This window comes from Oncorhynchus masou, unplaced genomic scaffold (genome assembly GCF_036934945.1).
Source record: "Oncorhynchus masou masou isolate Uvic2021 unplaced genomic scaffold, UVic_Omas_1.1 unplaced_scaffold_1___fragment_4___debris, whole genome shotgun sequence".
In the NCBI taxonomy this organism is placed as follows: domain Eukaryota; kingdom Metazoa; phylum Chordata; class Actinopteri; order Salmoniformes; family Salmonidae; genus Oncorhynchus; species Oncorhynchus masou.
In genome coordinates this window covers 109,884-125,142 of record NW_027016524.1, presented here as the reverse complement: position 1 = coordinate 125,142, position 15,259 = coordinate 109,884, and the positions used below count along the sequence as shown (strand labels likewise).

Sequence of the window (15,259 nt, the reverse complement as noted above, 5' to 3'; positions counted from 1 at the left end):
CTACTACTTAGGACGCAAGGGTATTTTGACACGGCCAGAGTGATATTCAGTGTGGATCCCAGGCTACTGTACCTCTCAGCCCTACATACTTTCGCCATTGTCCGTCACGCCAATCCCTTGTCATTCAGTTGTGTACAAAAGGTGGTTGTTCTGCACATTCCATCTCATGGTAGAGACATGTTTCAGGTCAAGCGAGGTGCCGAGTGAATTGGGCTGAGAACCATCGGTTTCTTCTTTCCCAGCCCAAAGGTGTTAGCCTCTGTCACCAACACACTGGAGAGACCATCAGTAAACTGTAACCTCCACATTTTGTAAATCAGGTAAGTCCCATTGAGATAGGAATCTGGCAAAAAGGAAGCTGCAATGCATGCTTGAATGTATGCCTTGGATTTGTGTGCTCAATTCCTGTCTGCCGAAATCCCGCCAGACGCGGAGACAAATATTGATAGTAGGGGAAATGTTGGTTTGCTCTGTACAAAATGAGTGTGGCTGGACCAAGGGCTACTGAGCTCATATAAGCTGCTGGTAAACAGCCTCAGACAACTATGTGCACAGAGGATGAATGGTAAAACGGTACGTCTATCCAAAGGAAAATTTGCATTTTTGTCTGACTGAAATCAGAAGTGTATTCTGATGGTGTTGCTATTCCAAAGCTGCCAGGTAGTGCCTGGCTGCCTGGCCATGGATGAAACGCATTAACAATGCGTTATGCATTGGTTTAACTCGATGCATATTTTGATTAAAAAAAGACAGAACGGATGCTGTCCAACGTGATGAGTCCCGTAGACAAACATTGTCTCAATAGAGGTTGACAGAGGTGACATTTCGATGTGGCTGGGTCCATATTCAAAGCTTTTGGTGGTTCTCTAACAAGAATGATATGAAATAATTTGGCTCCTTTTTCAGTCACTCATTTGTATCCATTCTCTTTGAGTATTACTTGTCTTATTTGACTGGATCATCATAGCGCATTCCTTCAAGGCAGAGATGACGGGCAGAGGAGAACAATCCCATCGAACTTCGCCCTCATTTTCTACCATTAACCCACATGTGCATCCCATCTGCCACCCCCCCCCCAACATCTCATTAGTCTACTCTGACTGTGAAAAACTCAGAGTCAGAGAAATTTAAGATAATGAAAAGATACTCCAGCACATTAGAGATCTTAATGCTCCTCAGTTTCAATGAATCTAATACCAACGTCTCAGTCTCAAAAAACAGACAAATGTAAGAAATGCGTCTCCACGTACACTTTATTATTAAGACATATTTCTCTTCATTTGTATGAACCACTGTACCCCAACATTCTTTGAACAACAGGACTGTGATTCATTCAAAATCAAGGCTCTCACCTTTGTTGACTAGCCCCAAGTCTTGCTCCGTTGATGCTTTTATACCAGAGAAAACAGCAGTCAGAATTTTATTAAAGCAGTAATAGCAAGTTCATGTCATTTCTGGAGGACTTTTTAAACTTTCTTTCAAAGTCTGTTGTATGCCCCGAATCCAAAGCTTCCCCAAAGGCAAGTTTGTTTTGATGCGTGCTGTGTGAATTTGAAAAGGAACAGTCCTTGACACAAGTTGTCATGTTCCCTACTATCATTGTGGATGTCAAGTTTACGGACGACACTATAGTGGTAGGCTTGATTACCAACAACGACGAGACGGCCTACAGGGAGGAGGTGAGGGCCCTCGGAGTGTGGTGTCAGGAAAATAACCTCACACTCAACGTCAACAAAACAAAGGAGATGATCGTGGACTTCAGGAAACAGCAGAGGGAGCAGCCCCCTATCCACATCGACAGGACAGCAATGGAGAGGGTAGTAAGTTTTAAGTTTCTCGGCATACACATCACGGACAAACTGAATTGGTCCACCCACACAGACAGTGTGGTGAAGGCGCAGCAGCGCCTCTTCAACCTCAGGAGGCTGAAGAAATTCAGCTTGTCACCAAAAACTCTCACAAACTTCTACAGATGCACAATCGAGAGCCTCCTGTCGGGCTGTATCACCGCCTGGTACGGCAACTGCTCCGCCCACAACCGTAAGGCTCTCCAGAGGGTAGTGCGGTCTGCACAACGTATCAGCGGGGGCAAAACTACCTGCCCTCAAGGACACCTACACCACCCGATGTCACAGGAAGGCCATAAAGATCATCAAGGACAACAACCTCCCGAGCCACTGCCTGTTCACCCCGCTATCATCCAGAAGGCGAGGTCAGTACAGGTGCATCAAAGCAGGGACCGAGAGACTGAAAAACAGTTTCTATCTCAAGGCCATCAGACTGTTAAACAGCCACCACTAACATTGAGTGGCTGCTGCCAACATACAGACTCAACTCCAGCCACTTTAATAATGGGAATTGATGTCAAAATGTATCACTAGCCACTTTAAACAATGCCACTTTATATAATGTTTATATACCCTACATTACTCATCTCATATGTATATACTGTACTCTATACCATCTACTGCATCTTGCCTATGCCATTCTGTACCATAACTCATTCATATATCTTTATGTACATATTCTTTATCCCTTTACACTTATGTGTATAAGGTAGTTGTTGTGGAATTGTTAGGTTAGATTACTCATTGGTTATTACTGCATTGTCGGAACTAGAAGCACAAGCATTTCGCTACACTCGCATTAACATCTGCTAACCATGTGTATGTGACAAATGAAATTTGATGTCACTGATACGTAGAATAATAGATGCTATTTAGCAGATGATTTTATCCAAAGCTACCAACAGTCATGTGTGCATACACTTTACATTTGGGCAGTCCTGACAATATGTCCAGACTATTTTACATGGTTGGTCCAAATCCTAACCAATCATCTCTGTCCCATGAGGGTTATTACTTGCCCATTGGTCCAATTCCAATATGATCAAGCTATCTTCCATCTTAAAATCTACCCAGTCCTCCTTGGCTCATTAAGGGAAGACAGGAAGGGCCTAGAATAGGAGCAAATTATCTGAACTGGAACCAGGACTCCCCTCATAAACAAGATCACTGGGCTCTCTCAGATATCCCTTTGTGTGTTGTCTTATGCATTCCACCTAGGGCTGTTACAGTGACCGTATTACCGCCAGTCAAGAGCCATGACCACAGTCAAATTCTATGTAACTTGGCTTCTCCAAAACTGCGCCCTGATGTCTACCAACCCGTAGCACTTACATCTGTAGCCATGAAGTGCTTTGAAAGGCTGGTCATGGCTCATATCAACACCATCATCCCAGAAACCCTAGACCCACTCCAATTTGCATACCACCCCAACAGATGATGCAATCTCCATTGCACTCCACACTGCCCTTTCACACCTGGACAAAAGGAAAGGAACACCTGTGAGAATGCTATTAATTGACTACAGCTCAATGTTCAACACCGTAGTGCCCTCAAAGCTCATCAATAAGCAAAGGACACAGGGACTAAACACCTCCCTCTACAACTGGATCCGAGACTTGATGACAGGCCGCCCCACAGGTGGTAAGGGTAGGTAACAACACATGCGCCACGCTGATCCTCAACACAGGAGCCCCTCAGGGATGAGTGCTCAGTCCCCTCCTGTGCTTCCTGTTCACTCATGAATGCACGGCCAGGCACGACTCCAACACCATCATCAAGTTTGACCGATGACACAACAGTGATAGGCCTGATCACCGACGAGACAGCCTATAGGGAGGAGGTCAGAGACCTGGTCGTGTGGTGCCAGGACAACAACCTCTCCCTCAAAGTGATCAAGACAAAGGAGATGATTTTGGAATACAGGAAGAGGAAGACCGAGCACGCCCCATTCTCATCGACGGGGCTGTAGTGGAGCAGGTTGAGAGCTTCAAGTTCCTTGGTGTCCACATCACCAACAAACTAACGTGGTCCAAGCACACCAAGACAGTCGTGAAGAGGGCACGACAATGCCTATTCCCCCTCAGGAGACTGAAAAGATTTGGCATGGGTCCTCAGATCCTCAAAAGGTTCTACAGCTACACCATCGAGAGCATTCTGACTGGTTGTATCACTGCCTGGTATGGCAACTGCTCGGCCTCTGACCGCAAAGTACTACAAAGGGTAGTGCGTACGGTCCAGTACATCAATGGGGCCAAGCTTCTTGCCATCCAGGACCTCTGTACCAGGCGGTGTCAGAGGAAGCCACCCTAGTCAAAGACTGTTCTCTCTGCTACCGCATGGCAAGTGGTACCAGAGAGCCAAGTCTAGGTCCAAGAGGCCCCAAGCAATAAGACTCCTGAACATTTAATCAAATGGCTCCCAGACTATTTGCATCCCCTCCCCCTCTTTTACGCTGCTGCTACTCTGTTTATTATCTATGCATAGTCACTTTAATAACTCTACCAACATGTAGATATTACCTTGACTAACCGGTGCCCCCCCACATCGACTCTAAACGGTACCCCCTGTATATAGCCTCGCTATTGTTATTTTACTGCTGCTCTTTAACTTGTTACTTACATAATTGTTAATTGTTACTTAATTACATTTTTTTGTATTTTTCTTAAAACTGCATTGTTGGTTAAGGGCATTTCACTATAAGGTCCTGTTGTATTCGGCGCAAGTGTCAAATAAAATTTGATTTTATCATTAGTAGCCTACCAAACTTGCTAAAGACCAGTTGCTAATGGCCAGTACTTTGCGCTCTATTGTCTCTCTAATCACTCTGACATCAATGCTGAGGAAATCAAAAATCAAATCAAACACTTCATGAGAGCGGAATACTGCACACCGAGATCCAGCCTCATAGCTGGTTGATGCATAGAACGAAATAAGAGTTCCTAAAAGAGTTCCTATGTTGCACAACAATTCTATAGGCTATGCTATCGTGTGAGAAAACAGAATTTTGATGACTATTAAAAAGAGGATCCCATTAGCCTTCTATAGCTTAGGCCTACTAAATCTATTTCGCAACTTTCCTAATATGAAGCACATCGCTTCGCTTTACAACAGGAGCAGCCTACCTGGCTGTCATGAAAATGAACTGCGGGAAAGTGTCCTTCATTAGCTATTCAATCGATTAATTACAATTCACTGATCCGTTCTAAGTCAATACTAAATTCACACATCTATTGTTTAGTATATGTAAAGGCAAAATTAAATTGACAATAGTCTGATGGGTGAGAATAGTATCACTTGTGAATGATGCCCAGGGTGTGCAGTCTACTAAAGAAATGTTTTGCCTACTTTTTCAAATCAGTCGCATGCATCATGCATTCTAGCCCATAGGCCTATATGTTTTGAGAAAGTTTGTATCACAACTTAAGTGGCCAAATAACAAAGTACAGTACCCTATAGGCCTAGGACTCGTAGAACATGGGTGGAGAGCCCATAGTCTACAGAGCTTAGTGAAACGTGTTCTTATTAGCCCAGTCATACCGCAATCACGTTTGAAAACAGTTTTGACTGGCCACTTTAAAAAGACGATCCCAGTTTTCTCGTGCTGCTATATTTATTGCTCAAATACTTAAATTAAGCACATTCATTTGCTTTACAAACGGTGTAGCCTACCTGGCATATTAAAAATGTAACCTCACACAATCTCCATTTGCTATTCAAGTGCAGCCTAATTTGTGGGCCATTCTTAATAAAAAGTAACCATTCCACAGATATTATTAGGCCATATGTAAACACCAGATTCATTTGAGAATAGTCTGATGGGTAAGAATATTATCAAGTGCTTATCAAATGGTGAATGAGAGATTGATGAAGTGTGTTCTGCATGAGCAAGAAACAGGAGAGCGCTTACCTTTCTTGCAACTTTTTTCAAATAATACTTTGAGTTGCATCATGCAGCCTTAAAATGTATTAGAAATCAACACATATAGCCTAACATTTGTATCACAACTAAAGTTGCATAAATAACTCAGAGAACCTGCTTCTTTGATAACTGCTCAACACGATAGCCACATGTGCACACTCCCTTGGAAATCGTTTGTGTGAATATATCCTTCCTATTTTATTCAGTTCAATTCTATTGTTCCTACTATAAAATAATGCCACAGGAATAAGTCAATCCTGCCTGCAAAATGAACTAATGCAGCCCACAGACATATGGCATAGCCAGATCAGGATGACTCAAAATATGCTATTCTGTTCAACTGAAATAGGCTACCATTTCTCCTCATCATAATGTTTCTTTAGACCTGCCTAAAATAAATAATGGATTTATTTTGATGGTGTATGCTATAGGATTTGGCGTTTGTCTGAGTGAGGGAAATGCTGTAAATGGAGAGGAGTCAATGTGTTCTGAAAGATGAGACGTTGGGGAATATAATAAAATACCCCATTGATGTCATACAAGCTCGGCTTGGGTGGTGCACCGTATTTTGGAAATAGCCACAGGATGGTATTACAATACCGTCAATAGAAACAATTTCTTTGATATTTTTTAAATACATTTGAATATTTGTTGGAACTTAAGTAAATACCTGCAGTTAACTTGTGCAACATGTTAGGAGATATGTAAAATAGTGTTCTTCATTTCACCCAGCGCATAATTTTTCCATTATGAAGCTTACCGGTAGTACTCAGTGACGTGGTTTATGTTTACAAGCACACAATGAGGAGAGACTAGCCTCTTATGAACCATTCTGATCTCGTGAGCTCACATTATGTATCCGTATAGTGAAACAGAATGTGAGCTCGCCAGATCAGGATGGTTCGTACGAGGCTAACAAAAGACCGGAGCCTTGGGAGTCACTTACTGTTGTACAGCACGCATCAGGTGATCTAGTTACAGTATGGAATTCACAACTAAATGTTTGCCAGCTAGATATCTTATAACTTTTAAGTTAACTGTCTAAAAAGATGCTAAAAATGCTATGCAGTTGTGAATTTTGTATGCTAATTAAATAGGTAGTTAGCTAAGTGTTTAGCTTCTTCAATATCAAGCTTCACTTGCCGGTCTAATATTTGTTTTGCAACAAACTGTGAGTAGCATTTTTTATTGACTTGTATAACTTCATGAGCTGGCTTGTCTGTCCTGAAAACAGTTTAAGTCAGAGACTGTATAAAAATGTTTGCTCGTGCTCGTTAACATTCTCTATAGCATTTGATATGTAACGTAAACTCACCCCATTCCGTACAAATGTGTGCAACCGCAACATTCAAACGAGGCTACAAAGAAAACTAAATGGGACTGTAGCGACTGTGTTGACTTCAAAAATCGGGGGTGTGAACTAGGTGAACTTCACCACCCGCCATTTTTAAAAAGACCAGACGGGGCTCATTGCCTGCTTGAATCATGCAGAAACGGGCAGCGTTTAGGTCATGTAATTGATTCTGTTGGAAAGGGAAGAAATTGTGCTTTACAATGGATTTGACATTACAGTTGATCTGGAAGTATTACGTTTTTGGGGCGCTAAAATAAGTTAAATTGTACGGACCAAGGCGATGTGCAAAAGTGAATGAGTTTACGTTACTTGTTGGCATTGCTAACATTCAGATTAAAGGCTTAGCGGGGTTTCGAAAATACTACTCTTGTGTTCAGTGCCGGTATAACCGAATATCCCAGTATGACAATCTGGATCCCACTGAAGCCTAGTAGGCTATATTAAATGGATTTATTCAACTTTTTAAAAATGTAGATGTTCCAAAGGCCTGAATCATTGGCTTGTAGTCTATGCGTGGAAACCGGAGAAGCTAAAAGTGCTTATGTTAATTAGCGGTCAATTACCGTGAGGCCGGAAGTTATTTGCATGACAATCACCGACTGACAAAATCCCTTGCTTATTTATGACCACTAATCCATTTTCAGAAGAAAACTCTACAATCTCGAAGTTGACTATCCAGTGTTCAGTACATATTTAATCAATTAAAGTCCTTGTTCGTGTTCCCTGTCGTCCCTCCCTGGGGCATTTGATGAGATGGGTCAGTTCAGCACGGAAGACAGACACTGGGATATTGTAGTGTCTGAGTAGGCTCACGTTTAGCGTGCCTGCTAATCACAACACTGCAGGCCCGGCTACACAGCAGTTACTGATGGGGAGGTGCTCTGAGATCAGGGTCACATTCACGCATTTATGATGCATAATGAACACCAACCAGCTCAGCTTTGACTCATTCTGGGTCCCTTCACTAACCAAATAGCACTGGGAGCAGGGTCTATGCGATTTTACGGCTGTAGATTCCGGTGTCTGTCTTTATCCACACGTTGGGTTAGCAGTGTAGTGAACACACACAGACGTAAATTACACACACAGAGTCTCCACTACAATGACTGATTACAAAGCGTGTAATATACTAAGCCCTGCACAATGTCCTGGCTTGTTAGTCCCTAAGAAACCAACCATGTTACCCAGCCACAGGTCACTCCTTCCCCATCCCCACAGGGGACTGTGTCATTCCCTCTCCATCGCTCTTATTTCTTGCTATATTTTGCCCCCTCCCGTCCACCAAACCAGATGTCCCCTCTTCCTAGTCTACCTCTATCCTACTCTACACCCCATTCTCTTTCTACGTCTCTCTATTCCTCCCATCACCTTCACACCCTCTGTCCTCTGTCTAACCATTTCTCGGCCCTGCGCTCTCCTCTTCACTCTCTCCCTGCCTGGTTGGAGGGCTGATTTCTCTGAGGTGATGTTGTCAGTTCCGCTGCTCCCCAAGGCTAAAGGGCTTCTCTCTCCAGCCCCAAGGTTCACCGAGTGTTGAACCTGGCAGTGGGATTATGCAGATCTTAATTCCCTCTCCTGCTCACACCTGGGTTTGACAGGGCATGAAATAGGGAAAGCGTTCACTGCAAAAGTTTCCGCTACGCAGGGAGAGAAATACAGCAAAAAGAGAAGAGGGAGAGGAGGTGTGTATGATATATATATAAATATAAATAAATAAAATAAAGAGAGCAAAAGTTTCTTTATATTTTACTATTTTCTAAATTGTAGAATAATAGTATAGACATTGTCACGCCCTGACCTGAGTATTCTTTGTTTTCTTTATATATTTTGGTTAGGTCAGGGTGTGACATGGGTGATGAATGTGTTTTTTCACTGTCTAGGGGTTTTATAGGTTTATGGGGTTGTTTACCATCTAGGTTTTTATGTATGTCTACAGTTGCCTAGATTGGTTCTCAATTAGAGGCAGCTGTTTATCGTTGTCTCTGGTTGGGAACCATATTTAGGCAGCCATCCTCTTTGGGTATTTGGTGGGTTATTGTCTATGTGATGTTGCATGTTTGCACTCAGTTTTGATAGCGGTCACGTTCGTCTTGTTATTTTGTTTGTTTGTTTGTTTAGAGTACTTCGTGTTTTTTCGTCTTTCATTAAAAAGATGTATTCACATCACGCTGCGCTTTGGTCTCCTCACTACGACGATCGTGACAGACATAAAAAATAATAAATAACATATGGACTCATGTAAACTCAGCAAAAAAAAGAAACATCCCTTTTTCAGGACCCTGTCTTTCAAAGATAATTCATAAAAATCCAAATAACTTCACAGATCTTCATTGTAAAGTGTTTAAACACTGTTCCCCACGGTTCAATGAACCATAAACAATTAATGAACATGCACCTGTGGAACGGTCATTAAGACACTCACAGATTACAGAAGGTAGGCAATTAAGGTCACAGTTATGAAAACGTAGGACACTAAAGAGGCCTTTCTACTGACTCTGAAAAACACCAAAAGAAAGATGTCCAAGGTCCCTGCTCATCTGCATGGGAAATAAATTGCAATGTCCGTACTGTGAGACGCCTAAGACAGTGCTACAGGAAGACAGGACAGACAGCTGATCATCCTCGCAGTGGCAGACCACGTGTAACAACACCTGCACAGGATCGGTACATGATTTAGAATTTTATTATACATTTTCATAAATTGAAATTATCCTAATCGGTCTTCAACCCAGAGTGTGTAAAGTTCTGGTTTAAATGAAACAGACATAATTCCCAGCTCACAATTAGTCAAATCCAAGTTTATTCACGAGAGCTCTACCGTTCATATACAAAGATGTTCCTTCTATAACATTCTTCTAACCTACGCACACTCACATTAGGAGAGCTATTATGTTTAATATTTTCAGTTACTCCTTATCCATGCTACATAACCTCTAACCCCTACTGGTTAAGTTTCTGGGTATAATTATTTAATCATTTATCTTAAACCTTATAAATTATTTTACCAGTAGGGGTTAAAGGTTATGTAGCATGGATAAGGAGTAACTGAAAATATTAAACATAAGTCTGTGTGTCTGTTACTTGAACTTTGTGAAGCATTTATTTGGGCTGCTTTTTCTGAGGCTGATAACTCTAATGAACTTATCCTCTGCATCAGAGGTAACTCTGGGTCTTCCATTCCTGTGGGAGCCAGTTTCATCATAGCGCTTGATGACGTTCAACATTTCTTAAAATTGACTGACCTTCATGTCTTAAAGTAATGATGAACTGTTGTTTCTCTTTGCTTTTTTGAGCTGTTCTTGCCATAGCCCTATTTGGTAAAATACCAAGTCCGTACTATCTTCTGTATACCCCACCTACCCCACCTACCTTACCACAACACAACTGATTGGCTCAAATGAACCTTTAACAAGGCACACCTGTTAATTGAAATGCATTCCGGTTGACTACCGCATGAAGCTGGTTGAGAGAATGCCAAGAGTGTGCAAAGCATTCATCAAGGCAAATGGTGGCTATTTGAAGAAACTCAAATCTAAAATATATTTTGATTTGTTTAATACTTTTTTGGATACTACATGATTCCATGTGTTATTTCATCATTTTGATGTCTTCATTATTATACTACAATGTAGAAAATAGTAAAAAATAAAGAGAAACTCGAATGAGTAGGTGTTCTAAAACATTTGACTGGTAGTGAGTGATATATATATATATATATATATATATATATCCACACACACACACAGTTGATGTCAGAAGTTAACATAAACCTTAGCCAAATACATTTAAAACTCATGTACTCATACATTTTAAGTTTTTCACAATTCCTGATATTTAATTCTCGTAAAAATTCCCTATCTTTGGTCAGTTAGGATCACCACTGTATTTTAAGAATGGGACAAGTCAGAATGATTTATTTCAGCTTTTATTTCTTTCATCACATTCCCAGTCGGTCAGAAGTTTACATACACTCAATGAGTATTTGGTAGCACTGCCTTCACATTGTTTAACTTGGGTTAAACATTTTGTGTAGCCTTCCACAAGCTTCCCACAATATGTTGGGTAAATTTTGGACCATTCCTCTTGACAGAGCTGATATAACTGAGTCAGGTTTGTAGGCCTCCTTGCTCGCACACGCTTTTTCAGTTCTGTCCACACATTTTCTATAGGATTGAGGTCAAGGCTTTGTGATGGCCTCTACCAATACCTTGATTTTGTTGTCCTTAAGCCATTTTGCCACAACTTTGGAAGTTTGCTTGGGGTCATTGTCCATTTGGAAGACCCATTTGCCACCAAGCTTTAACTTCCTGACTGATGTCTTGAGATGTTGCTTCAATATATCCACATAATTTTCCTTCCTCAATATGCCATCTACTTTGTGAAGTGCACCAGTCCCTCCTGCAGCAAAGCACACCCACAACATGAGGCTGCCACCCCCGTGCTTCACGGTTGGGATGGTGTTCTTCGGCTTGCAAGCCTCCCCCTTTTTCATCCAAACATAACGATGGTCATTATGGCAAAACAGTTATATTTTTGTTTCATCAGACCAGAGGACATTTCTCCAAAAAGTATGATCTTTGTCCCCATGTGCAGTTGCAAACCGCAGTTGGGCTTTTTTATTGCAGTTTTGGAGCAGTGGCTTCTTCCTTGCTGAGTGGCCTTTCAGGTTATGTCGATATTAGACTCGTTTTACTGTGGATATAGATACTTTTGCATCTGTTTCCTCCAGCATCTTCACAAGGTCCTTTGCTGTTATTCTGGGATTGATTTGCACATTTCGCACCAAAGTACGTTCATCTCTAGGACACAGAACACGTCTCCTTCCTGAGTGGTATGACTGCTGCACTGAGTTTGAAGGTAGGCCTTGAAATACAACCACATGTACACACCTCCAATTGACTCAAATTATGTCAATTAGCCTATCAGAAGCTTCTAAAGCCATGACATCATTTTCTGGAATTTTCCAAGCTGTTTAAAGGCACAGTCAACTGTAAACTTCTGATCCCACTGGAATTGTGATACAGGGAATTATAAGTAAAATAATCCGTCTGTAAACAATTGTTGGAAAATGTACTTGTGTCATGCACAAAGTACATGTCCTAAACGACTTGCCAAAACTATAGTTTGTTAACAAGAAATTTGTGGTGTGGTTGAAAAACAAGTTAATGACTCCAACCTAAGTGTACGTAAACTTCTGACTTCAGCTAGCTAGCTAGTTAGAGATATATATATATATATATATATATATATATATAAATAAGAGAGAGAGAGAGAGAGAGAGAGAGAGCGAAAGACTGACAATGAGAGCGTGAGAAAGGAAGATCGGAAGCAATAAATGTATATACAGAAAGCAGGGAAGAGGGAGAGGGAGTGCAACCGAGAGAGAAATAGAGTGAGCGTGTCTCTCGTGTCTGTCAACCCAGACACCTTGTCTAAACAGAAATGAGATAGCAGCATTCCACTGTTTTCCTATGATAATTAAATCAAGCATTGTACATTGTACATTTCATCACTCCATTTCTGAAATCTCATCAGGACAGATTTTTCAAAAGAAGGCATTTGTTATATATATTTTAAATGTTTAGAAGGTAGAGCTTATGGTGAGGTTACCAGGTTATGGTGACTGTTATATAATGGTTACAATATACATGTATCCACTATTTATAATACAAGTTCAGATGGATGCTCTACAGGTAGTTTAAGTCAATACAGGTTATCTTCTCTCTCTCTTCTGTTTAGGTGAGATAGAGGTCTTTTGCATAATATTGTGTTAATACAAAGGTAACATGACAGGTATAATCACACAAAAAACCGTTACTTGCACATAAAGAGCCAGTGCTGTGAATAATCCATTGTTTGCATGTCTCTTTTGTTGCTAGTTATTTACCCTCCGTTATAAATCGAGTGTTACTGGTCAACATCTTGCCTCTATTTTTGACTAAACTGTCAAGATAACTTTTAATGCATTTTTAAGCAAAGGATCTAGGGCTCAAATATTATATTAGAATGTGTTTGCCAGTGTTCAAATATACAAAAGTCTGGTAGCAATCAATGTTCGGTTAGTCTCAAGATCAATTGATTTTACCTTAACCTTTTATTCCTCTGTATACTCAAATTTAACCACAATAATCAGATAGATAGTGATATAATCTCGGTAAGGGATTATATGAAATGTAGAAAAAAAACTGCTTTAAATCCACTCTGTTGCCCAGTGAAAGACAACCCACAAGCAATGCAATACTGCCTTTCTTACCTGATAAAGCCTCCTTGAAAAAAGCAAAAAGACACGACATATAGAATCCGTATGACCTGTGGGAGCATCCTCTGGCTCAGACTCTCAATCCCTTCCGTTGGAATAATTTGCCGAAAATAATCTGAGCGGCAATCAAATCCACTGAGCGGTTTTTGAGACTAGGCAAAAGAAAGGCATCGTCTCTGTGAGTCTACAAATCTAATACAACAGTTTGGCTTTGGGGAAAGAAACTTCTTCCCCCCAACCACTAAATCCAGAGGACTGTACGAATCCACTCGGTCTCTTCTGTTACACTTGTGTTTGTTTGTCAGTGTGTGTTTTAGCGGGAGTGTGCTTTTCTCATTCTTTCTCGCTCTTTTTTTTAAACGGCAAACTGCTTACTCCAGGAATAATACCGGGGAGGATTTAAAGGGACAGTAGCCTCTTTTTTATATTGGTCAGATAGACAGATGGCTATAGAGCTTTTTGCAGTCCAAAACCCCTCAAAAAATACATCTGGTTAGTCCAGCCATCCCTATGGATAAAAATAATGGGAAAGATTAGAGTTGAGGAATAAACCCCTCAAATAAATTCTGAGGTTAACACAGGCTCTTATATTTTGTGCTAGATAATAGCAGTTGTTTAACATGAACTGTATGAATGATGAAGCCCTTATGATTTATGTATTTTTATTATTACATACATTCTTCAAAATTCACAAAAAGTGACATTAGCTGATGAAGATGATCTCATAGGACAAAACGTATAAGATCTCCTAAACCTGTGTTTACCACAGACCTTATGTTGGGCGTTCATCCCAAAAAAAAAAAAAAACGTTTTTCATTTTCCTCATAGGCTTTGTCCAAAAAACCATGGCAGAGTTAGTGTCTACAAAAAGATGCCATTACTATTTATCTCTTTTGCAATTAGCTCTATGTGTTGTAGATCAAATCACATTTTATTTGTCAAATGCTCCGTAAGCAAAAGGTGTAGACTTATTTACGAGTCCTTCCCAACAATATAGAGAGAAAAATGATGGAAATATAATAACATGAGGAATAAATACAAAATGTGTAACGATAACTTTGCTATATACACAGGGTACTAGTACAGAGTAGATTGCAGGGGTGGTAAAACATTTCCGGTTTCCGGCCGGAGATGGGTTTTCCTCTTCATTTCAATACGGGGAGAAGATTTTGTGGGGATGGTCGTGTGGAAAAAGTCTACAGAGACAAGCGGGAACCACAGGAACTTCTGTTATGAGTTTGGGGATTTACTGCCTCTACCTAAGCTGCAGGACACAGTCTTCTGTTTCAGCTGTGAGGAAGGGAAGATGAAAAAGAGGAAGAAGGCATTGAAGAAAATGAGGAATGCAGAGGTTGAGGTTGAATTTGATGAAGATGGTGATAGAAAGAGGGACAGGGGGAGCGAAGAAGAGTGAGCAGTGCACCAGGTTGCGTAATGGAGGTGAAATGGAATTGAGTGAGGCCGAGTTATGTGAGGTGGAACGTGTGGTGAAGAGCTTGGAGCCTAAGCCTTTCATCGATGGACATAAAGAAGAATCTGGTCCAGTAGGAGTGAAATTTTGGGAGAAAGTGGATCCTTGCCATTTAGCAGGTCCATTTGTGATTTCAGGGTGAGTTGGGTGCAGTTGAGTCAGTGAAGGAAACCTGTAGTGGGCTTGCGATATTTGCGTGTTTCTTCCGTCCAAAAGGAAGAGGGCGCTCCGTGTCACACAACTCGGGGCAAGATCAGTTTCTTGCTTTGCTCTTAGTAACAGGGTACCATTGAAAGGAGTGATTACTGGGCTAGCGGTAAATGTAAAGGTGGACAAGCGTCAGTTGTAGTGATGTAAATTTTGCCGCAATGGGACTCTGGATCAGTAGAAATGTGTTCTCTGTAGTGAT

The 15,259-nt window shown here is 41.0% G+C and overlaps 1 protein-coding gene across 2 annotated transcripts in view; it reads right to left on the bottom strand.

Moving 5' to 3' along the window:
• Nucleotides 1-13,745, bottom strand: part of LOC135538652 (glycine receptor subunit alpha-4-like) — an 83,799-nt gene extending 70,054 nt beyond the window's left edge. For both annotated transcript variants that reach the window (XM_064964530.1, XM_064964529.1), the window contains exon 1: nucleotides 13,374-13,745. In XM_064964530.1, coding sequence (XP_064820602.1) covers nucleotides 13,374-13,441 — 68 coding nt within the window. In that variant the 5' untranslated portion in view covers nucleotides 13,442-13,745. The remainder of the gene's footprint in view (nucleotides 1-13,373) is intronic.
• Between the last annotated feature and the right edge of the window lie 1,514 nt (nucleotides 13,746-15,259).